At 41.0% G+C, this 19,069-nt stretch overlaps 1 protein-coding gene across 1 annotated transcript in view; it reads left to right on the top strand.

Annotated features, from left to right (window-relative positions):
• adam19a (ADAM metallopeptidase domain 19a) overlaps positions 1-19,069 on the top strand; it is a 314,399-nt gene that overhangs the window by 224,271 nt on the left and 71,059 nt on the right. Inside the window, exons 13-17 of the mRNA XM_039822508.1 lie at positions 221-310; positions 738-933; positions 2,909-3,017; positions 8,601-8,805; positions 14,224-14,301. Of these exons, the coding sequence (XP_039678442.1) occupies positions 221-310; positions 738-933; positions 2,909-3,017; positions 8,601-8,805; positions 14,224-14,301 (678 nt within the window). The remainder of the gene's footprint in view (positions 1-220; positions 311-737; positions 934-2,908; positions 3,018-8,600; positions 8,806-14,223; positions 14,302-19,069) is intronic.

Here is a 19,069-nt window from a genome sequence, read left to right as displayed (position 1 = left end):
CCTTACTTTTGATACTCTTAATAATGACTTGCCAACACATATAACTGATTTTTATTATCCCATATTAATGACTTATAAAATGTATAACTGCTTACCAGATGTTTTATTACCCCTCATTAATTACTTATTAACATTTAAACTGCAGACCTACTTTGTATTACCCTTTAATAACAAAAGATTATTTTTTATTTGGTTTTTGTTTTTGTGTGACCCTTTACAGGAATGCACCAATGATTGCTGCAATGCCAATAATTGCACCTTGAAGGAGGAGGCTCAGTGTGCCCATGGAGTGTGCTGCGAGGGCTGCAAAGTAAGAAACACATACACACATGTAGGCAGAGTGGCGTAGGAGGTAGCTCACCTCGTTTGTAGTAGTATCTTGGTATCATTAGTTCACTGTCATCATGTCAATGTGTTGACTTATGCTGTTACCCACAGCGTGTGTCAGCTCCCATCACAGCAGCGCTCAGTGTCTTCAGATCACACCTACACTTTTCATCTGTGCTCTCATCTCAATGTAAAAATGCAAATAAAATGCTAATTTGTTAGTGGATAGTCACCATTTACACACTCTATCAACTGAAATCGTAAAGGCCTATTTTTTTACAACTAAATGTTGGTGCAGTACCCTCTGAGATTTACCACCTCAGATGTGATTTTCATGTTGTTTCAGATGTCCAGTTCTCCCCCTTCCTCCCTCCCATCCCCTCTCACTGCTTGTTCATTGTCTCTGCCAGTTGAAGCAGGCAGGTACCATGTGCCGGGGGCCAGCGGGGGCGTGTGACCTGCCAGAGTACTGCACCGGGGCCTCTCCTTACTGTCCTGCCAACGTCTACCTGCTGGACGGCTCCTCCTGTCAGTACGGAGTGGCCTACTGCTACAACGGCATGTGCCTCACACACGAACAGCAATGCCTGCAGCTCTGGGGCTATGGTAATCAAAAGTCTATCACCACACAATACAGACTATACACTGTTATTTATATTACAGAGCATGTGCATGCCCTCAGACCAGTGTTAAGCCTTTGTTTAAACACTGTGAAAATATGGATTTACCAGTGAATGTTTTAAAGGCCAGTGCTTTTATTTTGGGAGTTAAACCAATTACCAATAGTAATAATAATATATTGGTGTAAATTTGCTTTCAGCTACAGTGTAACTGCCAACAAATTTGACAGCAGTTCTACTGCACTGTATATCAGAGTTTATTAATACAATGAATAACATTAGCTGGCACTAGTCTGTCAAAATAAACACTCATCAAAGAGAGACGGATTTGTTCTTCTTTCCTCTCAGATATGAAAGCTGCATTCACAAGCATGACAGTGTTTGTTCTGCAGCACAATAGAGCGCAATAGATTAGATAAAGTGACAGGTTGACTTTTAATGTGCATCATATTGTTTTATTGTTCTGCATTATTCGTTTTACAAAGACAAAAAACAAGGCTTTTCTAAGAGTTGTAGTGCCACTTCCAGGAGAAAACTGGCACTTTGACAATAGAGTTCTCATACAGTAATGTTATAAGAACGGAGTTGTAACTTTATGAGGATAAAGTCACAAAAAGTTAACTAAACTGGATTTAAAAAATATGATATCTATTAAAAAAATTATTTTATTAATTTTACTTTCAAAAGGTAACAACTTTATTGTCAGATTTCTTTCTTGAGGTGTCTTTGCCTCCCAGTTGCCCTGATACTGTCATACTTTTCAACTTAATTTACACCCCAGCAGTGTTTGTCAGTTATATCTCTCTGTCCTTTAAAACGGTTTTCATTTGGACATTTTCACCTAACAGCCAGAAGGTTCTAAAGTTGAGTTTAGGTTAAAACTGTTTTTAGAGAGATGTATGGTGTTTTTGGAGACTGTAGTTTGGAGTGCTGTTGAATTATGTAGTCTTATACATAGAGGTGTTTCTATTATTTAGTCTACCCTCATTGATATTAATGGGCCCTACCATAAAGGCAGGGTTGGTAACTATTTCTATATTGTTTTGAAATGGTCTTTACACCCCGATGGCAATAATACTAATAAATAACTCTGCAGCTGCTGTATTCTTATAAAAACACCCTATAATCACTGCCTTGCGGTCCACTTGAAAAGAACCAATGAAATGCGTCCTTGCCCCATTGCACGAACTCTACCCCTCCCGTGTCCAAGCCTGAGGTCCATGCGCGTCGTCACCACATTGCTAACAGTAGTCATGTTTGTTTTAAACATTTGGTATGATAATAGAAGGTTTTTACTTACCAGTGAATGAGAAATGAAGTAAAATTGCGTTCCTTTCTGCTCTGAAGCATCGACACAGCAGTGCTCGTGCATGTCTGTGTGTGGGTCGGAGCTTTTCAGCATTACCAATCCTGCCTTTAATGTTGCAGGGTTAGACTGCATTAGTTTTAGCTAGATGTAGCTGATAAAATGGCAGCTCAGTGTATATATAATGTATATTTTTAGCCTGGCTTAGCACAAAGTCAGCAGGTTGCAGGCAGAAACTGCTAGCTTAGCTGCCTTATGAACATGTTGTGTATTGCTTATTTAACTCAAGTAGAAATATAAATATTAAAATGTGACTTTGTTGTTTAAGAAAACGTTAGTTTTGGAGCTATTCTTGGTAAACAGCTGGTGCAGTGACTGAACACAGCATCTTGACCTCATAGTGGGGTTGCCATGTTTAAGCTCTGTTGAAACTCCACTGTGAGGAGGGTTTACACTGTGTGTATGATGGGCACTGTGATCTCCATCATCACGTCTGCAATAGACAAGCAGGTGGCTGAGACCAGCATCAGCTGTGTCAATCTGTTGCCAAGAGCTTTGTGAGTCAGCACATTAACATGTGTTGTCTTTGAAGGAGAATGTTGCTAATATTGTTCGCCAGAGTAAGTACAAGAGGGCTGATATGTTGTGTTTGCAGGAGCCCGACCAGCCCATGATGCCTGCTTTGAAGATGTCAATGCAGCAGGGAATGCTTTTGGGAATTGTGGGAAAGATGAACATGGCAACTACATGAAGTGTGAGAAAAGGTAAGAGATGCTGCATATTTTACTCTACAATACAGTAAATAGAGTAGTCTATGTTTTTTATTTACAAAGTAGTAGATCCAAGGACTATAGCACAGGGATCTTCAACAATTAAAAGATGTTTGTTTTTTTAGATCATGCCAACAATTATTATTTTAATAGCTTATATTCTATGCACTAAAAAGGTATGTATAAAGGCTTTGGGGCGCCCTATGCGTTATTGCAGTTTAAAATGCAGCTTAATTTAGTAATATTAGTATTTGTGGGTGGTGAGTAGAATTTTTAAATAGATCCAGTGTTATACCGGCAGCCACAGGGGGGTTTGGAGTACAGGGGTGATGTGGTCTCTGCGGCTGGTGCCAATAAGCATGCAACATTTGTTTTTTTTGCTCAACTGAGTGTTTCATGATTCCTAACATACAAACACTCTCACACAAAGTCAGGCCCTCTGTACACTGTCAACACAGACCTCTGAATTTCCATGGCACAGTGCCACAGCTAATTAATGGAGCCAAATTAGCGATTTAGCTATGTAAATGAGGCTGTGGATTAAAGTCATTGATGGCAGCCTTGTATGATCCACCACTGCTCACATCCATTATGGAGTCCCACCGGAGTCATTAGAGTGTTTTTCGGCCACAGTGAGTCAGAGAGTTGATTAGAGGATATGTAAATGCACTATGTGCCTGTTATTAAGACGTGAATAATGTACACAGAGATGCTATCTGCCCATCATTCTTTAATCTTTTTAATTTTTCTTTGTGATGGAGGCTGTGTGCGTGCGTGTGTGCGTGCGTGCATTCGTGCGTCGTACCTGAATCTGCAAATTAATTAATTAAGATGTGGTTGTTGAAAAAAAAAATAAGAGTATTTTCTCCCTCAAAAATTGTTGGAAATAGTTGTAAAGAACAGTGCTAGTACAAGAGGCCATAGAAACAAATTTCTTGATTCTTGACATTTCCCTAAGTTTAAAGAAAGGCAAACCTGCAGATGAATGCGCCTCCTACAGACCAATTGCCCTGCTGGATGTAGACCGAAAATGATTGGCTAAAATTCTGGCTAAGAGGCTTGAGGTTGTCCTTCCAGATTTAATTTCGGTCCTCCTTTACCTAAGCAGTCCTGAATCTTCTATCACATGGGTTGTTGACATAAGTAATTTCTTTGGCAGATTTTCAGGTTACAAAATTAATTACTTAAATCTTAAATCTGAAGCTAAGGTAAGGTTGTACCAGAATAGGTTTACATGGTTTCATTTTCAAAAAACGCCATATTTTTGTTGTACTGCTGCAGATCCTCTTTTCACCTGGTCTCTGTTTTAGCTACAGAGTGAGACCTCTTTTCTTCTTCTTCTTCTGCACTCGCACATGCGCAGTAGCTCAGATGTAGATCATGTCAGCTAGCTAGCTCCATAGACCGTAAAATAGGGTGACCAGATTTCCCGGAGCTAAAACCATGACACTTTGCACGTGACCGTAGTGCTCGTGCACGCACACGCTTTTTAACGTGAACATGTGCCAGCCCAGGTCAGACATATACACAGACAGTAACTTCATTATTTTGATCGTAGGCTCCTCATCTAATAATAACTGTTTTTTCCTGTAAAATTAACAAAATTGCAGCAACGGCCTTTTTCAGTTTAGTGTGAGATTTTTTCTAAAAAAAGATTCTTTGAAGTGTTATTTATTCCAATAACACCAAAAGAATTAAAATGATTTATTGAAAATTTTGAGCATAACCACTTCATTTCCTGCATTCTGGTGAATTTGTATGCACATATTTCAATGTATACTGCAACCTGCAAATATCTGTAGCCTAGGCATCATTTACTCCTCCCTCCTGTTTGGCGTCTTTTGGTGAGGAAGTAACCTCCTTAAATGTGCATATGACAATTATTCACCTCAATGATACATTCATTCATTTTAATTTATAATTTAAGACCCCTGGACTGTAATATTTCAGATGTGTTGGAGCAAGATTTCTGCTCATGTCCAAAACTTTGTGCACCTTCAAAATACAGTATATCTGTGTTCTCTGTGATTTGGAGGAGACGATGAGTCGTGACATTTTGAGAAAAATAAAGTTAGGTTAGTAGGCTATTACAAGAATAAAGTCACTATATTTCAGAAAATAATCTATACCTGCACCATAGTCTGCTGTGCATTACGTGATTGCTCTGCTGATACGGTAGATTTCAGACCTTCTGACAGACACAGAGCCCCGTTTGGGTCTCTGGTCTCTGAATGAGACAAATAGTTTAGCTAGAGAAGTAACTGAACGCTGCTCTACATCGTAGGTGGAAAACGGAAACTACAGAAATACACGGAGCACAAACGCAACACATCTACCGCAGCATGTCCACAGCTGAGCGCGTCCATAAACCTGGAGCTGCGCTGCATTATACAGAGAGTGGACACAAGCAGGTCTGCTTCAGAGCTCCGTGTGGTTGAGTCTTAACCGTAGACTGGAAACGTCACGTCACAGGAACTTCAAACTAAATCATTAGCATTGCGCTCCTAAACTTTGTGTTGATGGCATCAATGTATTACACTGATTTGGCTAGGATTCCTCCCAAAACTTCACCCGGCTTTCCTCACAGAGAGACGGTTGCTAGGTGATACAGCATGGTCGGACCCCGCACGTAGCTGCCCGTTCTATTTGCCTCGGAAAAATAAACTGGACAAAGTTACATTCGGGGCTAAACTAAAAAAATTCGGGGCTGAAGACCCGGCAAAATCGTCTGACTCCGCTCCTGGTGTAAACCGGGACATTTTAGTGTCCCGACAGGCTTTTGTCGGGACTCGGGACAAACAATTGAAAATCGGGACTGTCCCGGTCAAATCGGGACGTCTGGTCACCCTAGCGTAAAAGAAAGTTTGTTTCTCCAACTTCGGTCAGTTACAAGGCAGGATTAGCTGGGAGACTTCTAAATGAGGGCGCACATGTAAGTAGTTCTTTTGTAGATTATGGTGAACGTGTGTGTTGTAGCAGTGCTTTGCTATTGAGAACGAGGTAGCATGCTAGCGTTAGCATGCTAACGCTGGCATGCTAACGGTTGCGGTTAGCCAGTTCGTTTCGGCTTGTGACATAGAAAGCGGTGCAGATTTTGAACAGCTCACCTGGAGACTGAAGGCAGGACACATTCAGAAACCGTCACTCAAAACAGCATGGATGGATTTTTGTCAAAGTTTGTATGCGTGTGGAAGCACCAGAGACACAAAATAACAACCCAAATCCCAGAAAAAGTGATTTTTTCATAATATGGGCACTTTTAAGGGTAATTTCATTTTACAGAATACTTTAAAAGTCTGGAGGATGATAAGAAAGTTAGAAGACCAAGACGTTTTTTTCCTCTCCTCACACCTGTTCTTTTGAACCCAGATTTTCCTCCTGGTCTGGTCAACCAAGCCTTCTCAATGTGGTTTAGTATATAGATTGTGGGTGACTGGCTGACAGAGGGCACTGTGTCGTCTGTTGATCAGCTCAGAGAGAAGTACAATCTTCCGCAGAATAACTTTTTTAGGTATTTGTAAATACGCAGTTTCATTAGTTGTATCCGAAAGGGTTTTCCATCTCAATTATGGAGAAGGCTGTCCAGAAGCCTGACTCCAGGAAACTTATTAGCAGGTTTTATAAGCAGGTTTTGGGGAGACTATCTTGGACAATGTGTGGGATGGGGTTTGGTCAGGCCCTGCAGGTTGCTTATTTACCAACAAAGTCAGGGAGATGCAATTTAGGGTCATACAGAGGCTCCAAATCACACCAGTGAAACGCAATAAGTTTAACCCATTGCTCTCGAAATTTTGTAATAAATATAAGATTTCTGAAGGTACATATTTCCACTGTATATTTGAATGCCCCTTTATTAATGACTTATGGGTCAAAATATGTAAGGAAATTGATGTTATATTTAAGAAAAATCTAGCTCTTACTCCTGTCAGCTGTATTCTGGGGTTAAATCCTAAAGCATTGGGTCTCCTCCAAACTAAAGCTGCTGCAGGTGCTTCTCTTTAATGTAAGGAGATGCATTCTTCTTCAGTGGATCTCGGACTCTTTTTTTTTTTTACTTTTACTATGGACTCGGAGTGTGTTCGAACTTTTCCCATTAGAAGCTATTAGCTTCTGGCTCAGAGACATGCCTTTTCGCTTTTTCGAAATCTGCAACCCCTTCTTGGACTATATTGGGGAGGATGATGCATGGACCCGCGAGGCGTTTAGACTTATGGTCTAGATGAGATCACTACACAATGACGCAACCCTTGTGTTTGTCCTTGCAATTCCAGCATGAACCAAGGACAACACAAGGATGATGTACTCCGTTTACTTTGTTGAGAATTGCTCTCTAAACCCTGTTTCTTGTAAAGTAAGTAAGTAAAGTTTATTTCTAGAACACATTTAAACACAGTTTAAGCTGACCAAAATGCTGTACAAACAAGAACTAAGGTGCTGTATTAACCCTTGTTTAGAGAGCAATTCTCAACAAAGTAAACGGAAGTACATAATCCTTGTGTTGTCCTTCGGGTCACTGGGACCCGAAGGGCAACACAAGGGTTAAGTAACCCATTTTGACTAATTACGTTGAGTATGCCTCAACTGTGCAAACCTTCTGTGTTTTTTTTGTTGTTGTTGTCTTAGTTGTTTAAGGGGTTGCGGGTGGGCTAAAGGAGGGCTTTATTCTTTACTCCGTCTTACTTTATGTTGTATGTGCCCTTGGAAATTCAATAAAGATATGTTCAAAAAAATAAAAATAAAGTGTTGGCAATAAGGATGGATCTACAGTATGTGGGGTATACAATATATGATTACAATACTACAATTTGTGTTTTCTATGTCAGTATAACCTTATAGAATGTATTGTATTCTGTACATCATAAAGTGGAATCTTCAAAGCCAATTAGAAAATAATGTTTTCAAGAGTTGTTAATCAAAATGACAAAATCTATCTTTATATGCTGTAGTTGATCAGAAATAACAAAATGTAATTACTCTCACATCCATGCAAGTTGATAAAGTTTCACTTGAGTGATAAATATGCCCTAGTCCTGATGCTTTAAGACTCTACTGGAGTTCCTGGGTTCTGAGATTAGTCAGAGGCTGAGCTGTCAACACACACATTTTCAGTGCACCTTGGTTCCTGGTGAAGATGTAAATCTTTAAAAATGCCTCACAAATGCATAGTTAATTTTTTCCAGTAACTACCTTAAACAGCTAGACACTCATTTTTATTAAACATTACACAAGCAGGAGTAAATAATCTCTGCACATGGTGGAATATCACCAGACTTAAATGATGAATTATGGCTTGTGAGGCTCATACTGTAAAAACAAACAACTGCCATCATGTGCTGGAGCAGCTGGTAATTTACAACACAGATTTACTGACGGAAGTCAAACTTTGACTGATAAATATTGGTAAAGAGAAATGCAGTCAACCCCTGCTACCTGCTGCTCCACTGGAGCTGCTCAGCAGACAGCCAGGCTCAGTGAGAGTGTGTGAGGCTGTTTGTCTGTAAAGCAGAGTTGAACGACTGGCACGTATCAAAAGTAAAGGCCAAATGTTTCTTTGTGTGTGCTTGTATCCCTGCCCAGTGATGCCAAGTGTGGTAAGATCCAGTGCCACAGTGCTGCCAAGAAGCCCAAAGGCACCAACGCCGTCTCCATCGACACCACCATCAAGACGGATGGCATTGAGGTGAAGTGCCGAGGCACCTACGTCTACAGCACCCAGGACGGCCAGGGCGACCTGCCCGACCCCGGCCTTGTCATGACCGGCACCAAGTGTGGAGAGGGCAAGGTTGGTCCGCACAGGGCTGGGCTTTAGGAGTCAGTAACTAATTAGGGACCGTTCAGTATTTATCGAATGGATCACCGGAGTAAAATAGGGGAGGGTCATGTCTTTTTATTCTTTGTTGAGGGGAGGGTCATCCAACATTTTACAGTCCAGACGGGGGGGGGGGGTCACCCAACATATTCATATTATTCATATATCCATATTCTTAGTCTCGTTTAGTCTTCGCTACCAGATGGGTCTGACCCATGAGTTTACTGTGGGGCAGGGGGAGCTGCCCTCCTGGTGGCTGAAACGGATAATTGCATTGTTTAAAAAATGAGTGGAATAATTACGTCTGGCATGACCAGATATTTTATAAATTTCTTAAATAACACAAAACAACTAAATGGTGGTAGGTAATACATCTGATTTCATATACTACTTTAGTAAAAAAAATATTTCCTGGCTGACGATGCGAGCAGCAGGACGTAAAAAACGAAAATGACTGTTGCTAGTCTGGACATCTTACCGTGCCAAGGTTGCAATAAAGGTTTCCTAAATGCCACATTTGATGTCAGCTTACTAATTGATTTGTGTAGATTTGGACTTACGTTTATTCCACTTTGTTTAAACGGCGAAGTGGAGGAAGCCTAGTGACGAGTCCATAGCAACCAGTTTGTGTTGAATGTTACCCAGAGTGCCTTGCTGAATGGTCTCAATATTTTCTTGTTTTATTTCATGTGAATACTAGTTTACTAGAGGAGTAACTTAGTATTTGAAGTAATGCAGTAATGCAGGAAGTGTGCATTTAGTTTCCATGCTTATTGTGTTTCCACAACAATGTTAGTGAGTAAATCTACTGAAATAGCCACCACACCATAACAGAGGAGTGTGATGCGTCAGATGAGAATGCAGAGGTTTAATCACATATGTCATTGCTGTAAAAAAACAATGGTAATCTGTATATCTTTGCCAAGCGCAAACCATTACAGAAGGTATCGATAAATTGTTGGGGGAAGGTCATGCCTTTTTTCCAAATTGTTTTGGAGGGTCATGTCTATTTTGGCTAAAGGTCCCAAAACTCCTCCGGTGGCCCCTTAAATAAATAACGAACAGTCCCTTAGCTAATATAGTTATTATACTGTGTCATAATTTAATAGATGAATAGTGCAACAGTTTACATAAACAGTTTTTCTTGCATCACAGCATGGAATGACCATAAAGTTAATAGGGTTTTTTGATCAATACCCACACTTGACTCAACAATTACTGTATCTGGCCACCTGCCAAGAACATGAACACCTGCCTGGTATTTTGAATTGGTCTGCGATTGAAGAGGGTGCAGGGAGAAGGCATCTGGCAGTGCAACACACCTTTGTCACAAAGGATTTAAAGCTATATTCTCAAGCCAAAAGAACAAATGCCAGAGCAGGGTTTCTGCTCTACTGTCTGTACACTCATGTACTACCTCTTCGAAAGACATTTCTTTTGGATCTCTCAAGTTTGTTGGCTTAATCCTTTCTACTGTGGTCCTGTTAGCAAAGGCTATCGTAGCGCAAGGCTGAGGAGACAGTGAGACACAAGTTCCTGTTTAAAGTGATGGATAAAGTGTGTTTACATGCACCAGTGCATTTAAGGTTCTGATGTAGCTGTATTATGTGTACTGTAGTTGGGGCTGCAGATCCAGGTTGGAGAAATAGCATAGCCTGATAGTAGAAACTGGAAAGAGTTATGCAGGGATAGTGGGATCTTTGTCATGTGATTGGCTTTCCTTTCATTACTTGGATGTAAAGTACTGATGATGTAGTTTGAGTTTGTCCAGTTATTTTACTTGCTTGATTAATGATCTGGGAAAGCTTTGATTTATTCTTAACAGAGATGAGTTATTTTCAATTTCAGTTACTTAAATGTTGAAAGCTGAACCTATGTGAATCCAACAGGATTGGAAAGGGTTGGAATTTGATCGACCTCCCCAACCTACAGTAACTGTAGTGTTCTGAATTCAGATGTTGGCTATATGGAAGCCACTTGTGAAGCCTAACTTCAAAGTTCCTGGCAAGTTATATGGCCCTATGTAATTATTCCAAGTAAAGATAGTAGTTTCTTGTCCGTGTTCTCACTGGTCACTAATATTCTCCTTCTGAAAAAATCATTAGGGTTTTAAATCAGCCCACTTCATACAAAACTAAATGTCACAGGGACCAAGAACGTCTGTTCTGTATCTGAGTTTGTTTAAGGCACTATATCGGACAATGATTTAAGTCGGATGCTGAGTGGAATATATATTTCCAAGTAAACCCACCTAGGGACACACAAAAATCATACAAAATAAGTGCTGAATTATGAATGTGAAATACATATGTATGAAAATGTGCATACACACATACACACACACACACACACACACACACACACACACACTCACACAGACACACTGGAGTAACTGCAGTCTCCTCCATTCCACCAGTAAATTCTTTTTTTCTGTTTGTCTATATTGCTTTCCCTCTGCAGCACACTCCAGCCACTTGAATTCCATTTCAGCTATTGTGCGGGTACACTGAAAGGACTGAATAGTGCTGCATGAGTAATATATTATAAATAGAGAGCAGAGAATATTGTCTGCCATCCAGCATAATGAATTTTGAGTCATCACATTGAACAGGCCTTTTCTCAGCAATAAATGCATACATAGCACAGAGCTGCTGCTTCTAATCACACAGTCACACATTCACCTACACTAAATTGATTCCTATGCTAACAATAGTATAGCAACAACAACAGGCAGAACAGGAGATACAGTACTAATGCAAATACTAATATTAGTGTGTATACAACTCAGTGATGGAGCCCCACACAAAAAAGTGACGAATTATGACCTGCAGTTTGCAAGAAATGCCTCCAACAACAGTTAAAAAGACTTTTTTTACTGCTGTTGTTTGACCCTAACCCAGATTCCATAAATTCACAATGCTTTTAAATGTTCACAGCAAATTATTTTATTATTTCTACACATCACATAGCAACTACAGCAGTGTAATGTTAAAGTCAGGGGCCTCTGTAAAAGGAATAGTTTACCATTTTGTAAAATGCACTCATTTTGCTTTTCTCTGAGTTAGATATGGGAAGATTAATACAGGAATAAAATCAACAAGACAGAAACAAGGTACAGACACAAGATAAAAATCGAAGCAGCATATAAAATGTAATACAATGTCATGCATAAAACAACATAACTTTAAAGAATTAATAGTATCTTGAAGATCTCTGTTTCGTTCTCTTTGGCGGCACCTATAGCGATAAGCAGTAATTGCACATGTTTTTGGATCTCATTTCCCAGAGGTCCAAACATTGTCGCCTTGTCTTGATTTTTCCTGGGAATGTGGCCAAAGCCAAATGCAAGGGCTCTCTAGGGTGACCTCTTTTCCCCGGACATGTCCACTTTTTACGTACTGTCCGGGGCGTCCGTTTTTTTTTTTATAAATTCATGAAAATTAAGCATGTACTTAAATTGACTGGTGCTTTGCACACAATACTACGCTACGAGAGGCTGCCTTGTGGGTGGCTCTGCGACGCGCACATACACAGGGAGCAGAGCAGACAGTGGAGCAGCATTGCACACAAAATGCCGATGCATAAATGCAGCTTCACAGTTGAACTACAAAATAAATTCCCACGTACCGTCCCGGCCGGGACAAGTGGGAGGTGGAGTGCAACATGTGCAAAGCTGGCACACACGTTTCAGTGTCTAATAAAGGTGGTGGAGATCTCAAAGCTCACATGGACACCGAAAAACATAAAAAAGCTGAGCGAGGTGAAGAGTTCTTCTGCAAAGTTGACGGAGTTCTTTGTTAGACCTGGGAAAACAGAAGCACTCAAAGAAATCCAGCACTGGTGTATCTACAGACAGGAGTAACCACAGAGTAGTGAAAATATTCCCAATCATAATACAGTATTTTGAATGGAAGAAGGGTGGTGTGCAAACAAAATTGATTGAGGTTAAAGACACACCTAATGAGACAGCAGAAACCATCGCAAAGTATCTCACTGAAACACTGGCAAAAAAAAATTGTCTGAAAAATGTATTGCATTTACTGGTGACAATTGCAACACAAATTTTGGTGATGAAGCAGGAAAGAATGTGTTTGCAAATTTGAAGAGGTTGCTGCAGAACAAGACTCTGATCGGTGTGGGTTGCCCAGCACACATATTGAATAATTGTGCTTATCATGGGGAAGACACAATAGATGTTGACATTGAGAATATCATGTTCAAAATCTACCAGTACTTCCACATTTACACTGTGTGCACTGAGAGCCTGAAGGAGTACTGTGATTTTGTTGACATTGATTACAGAAGGATGTTCTCTCACAGCAAGACAAGGTGGCTGTCATTGTTCCCAAGCATTGAGGCTACGTGCTGTGTTTATGGTCCCAGGAACCAATGGGAGATCAGAGTTCTCGGACCTGTGGCCATTTTGTGAAGTAACACCTATGTGTGACTTGCTGTAAAATGGGGCTTCACCCTCTTGACTGAGGAGACGTGCTTTCTTTTGTCTCAGAGGTAGATCAGGATTGGAATTTCCAATGTAGGCCGAAAATCTCTTTGTCTGTGAAGACACGTTTCCCTTTGAGATCTCTGTTTAATATCTGGTTTAATTCTCCTTTAGCTGATGGTCCCAACAAGTGGTATATGTGGCTCTTTTTAAATCATCAAATAAATCAGATTATTACTTTAACACTTCACTTGGACTGGAGGCTTTTGACTGGGAATGACTTGTTACCCCACCTCAAGCCCCAACATTTAAAAATGATATTATAAATAAATGTGCAGCTAATCAACTCTTAATTTTCCAGACAATATATATACAGTACTTAAAATCAATCCCTCAGCAGCCAATTGTGTTGTGTAAGCAGGAGGGAAAGGTGTGTTTTCAGTTAAGAAATTACAAAGGACTGTCGCTGTGTCACGGGAATAACAGCTCAGCTTCTAAATGTTTTTTAAGTTTATTCAGAAATAATAAATAGGATTTTTAAAAGCATGAATAAACTGAATTAACCCTAACCCTTTTTTTTTTTTTTTTTTTACATTTTAACAGATAAGGTAGCATTACAAAAAATCTTCTAAAACAAAACTTCTCTCCAGTATTGATGTAAATGGTTATTAGAATGAGTATTAGAGCAGCAGAAAAGACCAAATCTTTGTCCTGGTAAAAGCAGCTCAATAAACAACATTACAAGCTGTAAAAGCCAGTCTGAGAAAGTAAATTTGGGAAGTGATTTAAAAAAGGATACTGATGCTGCTAGGCATCAATCTCCCCAGGCAGACAGGTTGTTCCAAAGCCCAAGGGCACTGGCAGAAGGCAGATCAAAGTATGTATATCTGTGTGAGTGTGCACTGTAATCTCTAACACAGTATGTGATCATTCTTCTTGTGTTGCCACAGGTGTGCAAAGACCGCCGATGCCAAAATGCCTCTTTTACCGAGCTGGAGACTTGCATCGCACGCTGTCGCGGCAAAGGGGTAGGCACGCACACGCACACACACACACACACACACACACACACACACACACACACACACACACACACACTCAGCATACAGCATACAGAGCCATGCAACAGACTCAACTCACTTAGCTGCCGGGCACGGCTCCCTAATCTTATTGTCACACTGTGTCCTTGGGCAAAGGTAGAGCTTTGCAGTGCTGTCACCAAGACTGTCGTAAAAGGCAGGAAAATAGATGGCTGGAATACAACAGCAACTGAAGTGATGAACTATTCATTGGAGCAGTACAAGCAAGCCTTAGGCAGATAAGCAGGGAATCATACATTGTTTATGAGTCAGTAACCAAGCTCTGAAGTGGAGTGTTTGGGGCTTAAACACTTGTTACTTTAAGCTACACCGGCTATAGTGCTTCGCATGGTGCTCCATCAGGTCAGTGGTAGTTGTTGTTTCAGTTAGCCGAGATTGGTGACCATGAGCCAGGTACAGAGCACCGTGAGCTGCCAGTCGTTGTTGGTGGTTCAGTTACCCGAGAATAGGTGAATGTGAGCCGGTACAGAGAACTGCGAGCTGTCTGTCATGTCGGCCGAGATTACGGTTAAATTAAGGCAAGATAAAGTGAGCGTCATGTGGCGACGCAAATTAAGATTAGGCACCGAAACGAATGTTAAGTTTAGAAAAAAGTTCATGGTTTGTATTAAAACACTCCTAAGGAACATGCATTTACTGGGTGAAAGTCTTTTGTTTTCTCCGGGAAGCAAATTCCGCTCCCTGGTTTGAAAGTCCTGTGTTTAAACGCCTACCCATCCACCCTGACCACCTCCCTACACGGCCAGCCGCGTTGTTTTACAGCAGCAGTCAATGTGGTATGCAGAGCAAAAAAGTAACGTGGAAATCCTACTAATTACAGTGCTTATCTTTTCGTAGCTTTTCGAACATACGGTTCATGAGAACAGGCTGCTAAAATAAATACTGCAGACTGGCCAGACTTATGGCAGCTGACTGATGTCCTACTGCCTCCTGGTGATTTCTGTCACCAGTAGGTGCATTAGTGCAGTGACGAGGATATGATCCCTCACTGGCTTCCCACTGGCAACATGGTTATTTGTGTTTTCTAGAGCTCATGAATATACAGGAAATAGAACCACTGGTTTCTGTTTGGTAAATAGTATATGTACTTGCTATTCTTTTGTGTGATCACTGTCATGTGCCTAGTGATACTTACCCAGTGATTAATGGGAAAATGTGCCAATTTCACACATTAAAGTTTCCAGTTGTTATGTGTGAATAATGTATACAGTCTTTAGAGGGAGCTGTGTGAAGTCTGATAAATGTCCTCAAGCGACTAGAGTCATTAGTGGTAAGGTCTGAAGACTCCAATGAAAAATAAAAATCTGGGGGTGTGGAGTTAGAAGTAGCCTCCTTCAGGCAGAAAGTGATGCGAGGGTGCGCTAGCTAGCTCATTCTTGTCTCATTTAATGTCTGATAAACATACAAGGACAGGAGTTTGATTGCTCTTTCTCAACAACCTGATGCATTTCTAAGTATACTGAAATTGAATTTCAAGAACTGAATATAAATTGTGAGAACTGAATGTAAAAATAGAGGGTTGAATTTTCAGCGAGGATCAAATACAGTTTCAGAGCAACTAAATTCAATTTCACATTCAGTTTATTGAAATTCAGTTACAAACAAATTATTAATTCATTTTCTAATTGTGAATTCAGATTCCGTTTTTTAATGCAATTATTCAAGTTGAGCAATTCAAATTCTGTTTCTGGTGTGAGCCAGAGTGAGCTCACCAGACCACTGTTACTCCTCATCTCTGCAGCAGGCTAGAGGCTCCATGCTACTAGCATAACACACCAGAGTCCAACTATGTTATAAAAGTGCAATGCTAAATCTGTGGAATTCTCTTTTAATGTAGTTTGAGTGCATGGTGCACTATTTTTTTTTAATCTTCAACCATCGTAGCTGTCACCGCTCATGCTGCTCAGTTAAGTTTAATAAAACAACAGAGAATTTCCCCATTGAATCACTGCCAGTCTAGCCAGGGTAAACCCTGACGAACTTCTGGCAAATTTGCGATTTGCTCTGCAAGTCAGTCTGGCGAAGAGCCCATTAAAACCCATTTCCAATGTCCGGGCGGGCTTTACACCAGTCACAACCGTTGAGGCGGGCTTTACACCAATCACAACCGTTGAGGTGGGCTTTACGCGACGACGATAGCGCAGCGACGGCAAGCAGCTTTTTGTTTACATTCAACATGACGGCTACCGAAGCCGTGCTTCACGTGCTCGGCCATGACCGGCGACCGGCAGGTCAGTCTGACATACAGTACATGCCAAAAGTTTGGACACACCTTCTCATTCAATGCGTTTCCTTTATTTTTATGACTATTTACATTGTAGATTCTCACTGAAGGCATCAAAACTATGAATGAACACGTGGAATTATGTACTTAACAAAAAAGTGTGAAATAACTGAAAACATGTCATTTATTCTAGTTTCTTCAAAGTAGCCACCCTTTGCTCTGATTACTGCTTTGCACACTCTTGGCATTCTCTTGATGAGCTTCAAGAGGTAGTCACCTGAAATGGTTTTCCAACAGTCTTGAAGGAGTTCCCAGAGATGCTTAGCACTTGTTGGCCCTTTTGCCTTCACTCTGCGGTCCAGCTCGCCCCAAACCATCTAGATTGGGTTCAGGTCCGGTGACTGTGGAGGCCAGGTCATCTGGCGCAGCACTCCATCACTCTCCTTCTTGGTCAAATAGCCCTTACACAGCCTGGAGATGTGTTTGGGGTCATTGTCCTGTTGAAAAATAAATGATGGTCCAACTAAACGCAAACCGAATGGGATGGCATGTCGCTGCAGGATGCTGTGGTAGCCATTCTGGTTCAGTATGCCTTCAATTTTGAATAAATCCCCAACAGTGTCACCAGCAAAGCACCCCCACACCATCACACCTCCTCCTCCATGCTTCTTGGTGGGAACCAGGCATGTAGAATCCATCCATTCACCTTTGCTGCGTCACACAAAGACACGGCGGTTGGAACCAAAGATCTCAAATTTGGACTCATCAGACCAAAGCACAGATTTCCACTGGTCTAATGTCCATTCCTTGTGTTTCTTGGCCCAAACAAATCTCTTCTGCTTGTTGCCTCTCCTTAGCAGTGGTTTCCTAGCAGCTACTTGACCATGAAGGCCTGATTCGCGCAGTCTCCTCTTAACAGTTGTTCTAGAGATGTGTCTGCTGCTAGAACTCTGTGTGGCATTCATCTGGTCTCTCATCTGAGCTGCTGTTAACTTGCGATTTCTGAGGCTGGTGACTCAGATGAACTTATCCTCAGCAGCAGAGGTGACTCTTGGTCTTCCTTTCCTTTCCTCATGTGAGCCAGTTTTGTTGTAGCACTTGATGGTTTTTGCGACTGCACTTGGGGACACATTCAAAGTTTTCGCAATTTTCCGGACTCACTGACCTTCATTTGTTAAAGTAATGATGGCCACTCATTTCTCTTTACTTAGCTGATTAGTTCTTGCCATAATATGAATTCTAAGAGTTGTCCAATAGGGCTGTCGGCTGTGTATCAACCTGACTTCTGCACAACACAACTGATGGCCCAACCCCATTAATAAGGGAAAGAATTCCACTAATTAACCCTGACAAAGCACACATGTGAAGTGAAAACCATTTCAGGTGACTACCTCATGAAGCTCATTGAGAGAACACCAAGGGTTTGCAGCGCTATCAAAAAAGCAAAGGGTGGCTACTTTGAGGAATCTAAAATATAAGACATGTTTTCAGTATTTCACACTTTTTTGTTAAGTACATAATTCCATATGTGTTCATTCATAGTTTTGATGCCTTCAGTGAGAATCTACAAAGTAAATAGTCATGAAAATAAAGAAAACGCATTGAATGAGAAGGTGTGTCCAAATTTTTGGCCTGTACTGTATGCCGATTTCATGCCGGTCAATGCTACAATTAACTTACAACATAAGTTATACAAGTTACAGTTCTCAAGGACGCACGCACACACAGACGCGACAGCCGTCCGTGTGTGGCGCGTACCCGCTCGCAGTGTGAAGCGTGTGTCCGTGCTATTCTCGCACCTGTAGGGAACCTCGTGAATTAACCTGCAACATGTCAGCCGTTTGGAAATTCTTCAGCGTGTGTGCAGAAGATAACAAGTTTGCAATATGCAACACCTGCAAGGAAAAAGTAGGGGTGGTAGTAAGAGTGGAGGATGACACCAAAAACCAAAATCACATTTTTTTTTTGTTGGATATTGGATGTGAAAAGCGTCACATTGATTCATCTGATTGGTTGAAGGACTATCCTATGCGCCCAGAGGCATTTAAGTGGCGTCCATTGGTGACGCCCCTTTTGGAAATGAACTGTCAATGAACCTTTCCCAGACCCACTCTCAGTTGCAACTGAGAGTCACTACTGCCAGTCACAAAGGAGCTGTACCATTAAAGGTCCAATATGTAATATATTTACTGTAATAAATCCAAAAATGACCCCAATGTGTCATCAGATATTAAAGGAATATTTCACCGCTGGAAAGCTGAATATATCTTTAAATTGGGTCACTTATGTAGTAGAAATGTGAAAAAAAAATTGAAATTGGTGCCTTCTAGGCCGAGAAAGGCCAGAAAATGTGTTTTGGTCTTATATGGATGAAAAACACCAAATCCCAGAATGCACCTGCTTCGTTGCTTTGAGTCCACTCCCAAGCCACGCCTACCGCTTGACAGACCGACAGAGGCATTCAACTCAACC

Source organism: Perca fluviatilis, chromosome 14 (genome assembly GCF_010015445.1).
Source record: "Perca fluviatilis chromosome 14, GENO_Pfluv_1.0, whole genome shotgun sequence".
Classification (NCBI taxonomy): Eukaryota; Metazoa; Chordata; class Actinopteri; order Perciformes; family Percidae; genus Perca; species Perca fluviatilis.
The sequence above is the reverse complement of the archived record's forward strand: the minus strand, read 5'-3'. Positions and strand labels throughout refer to the sequence as shown.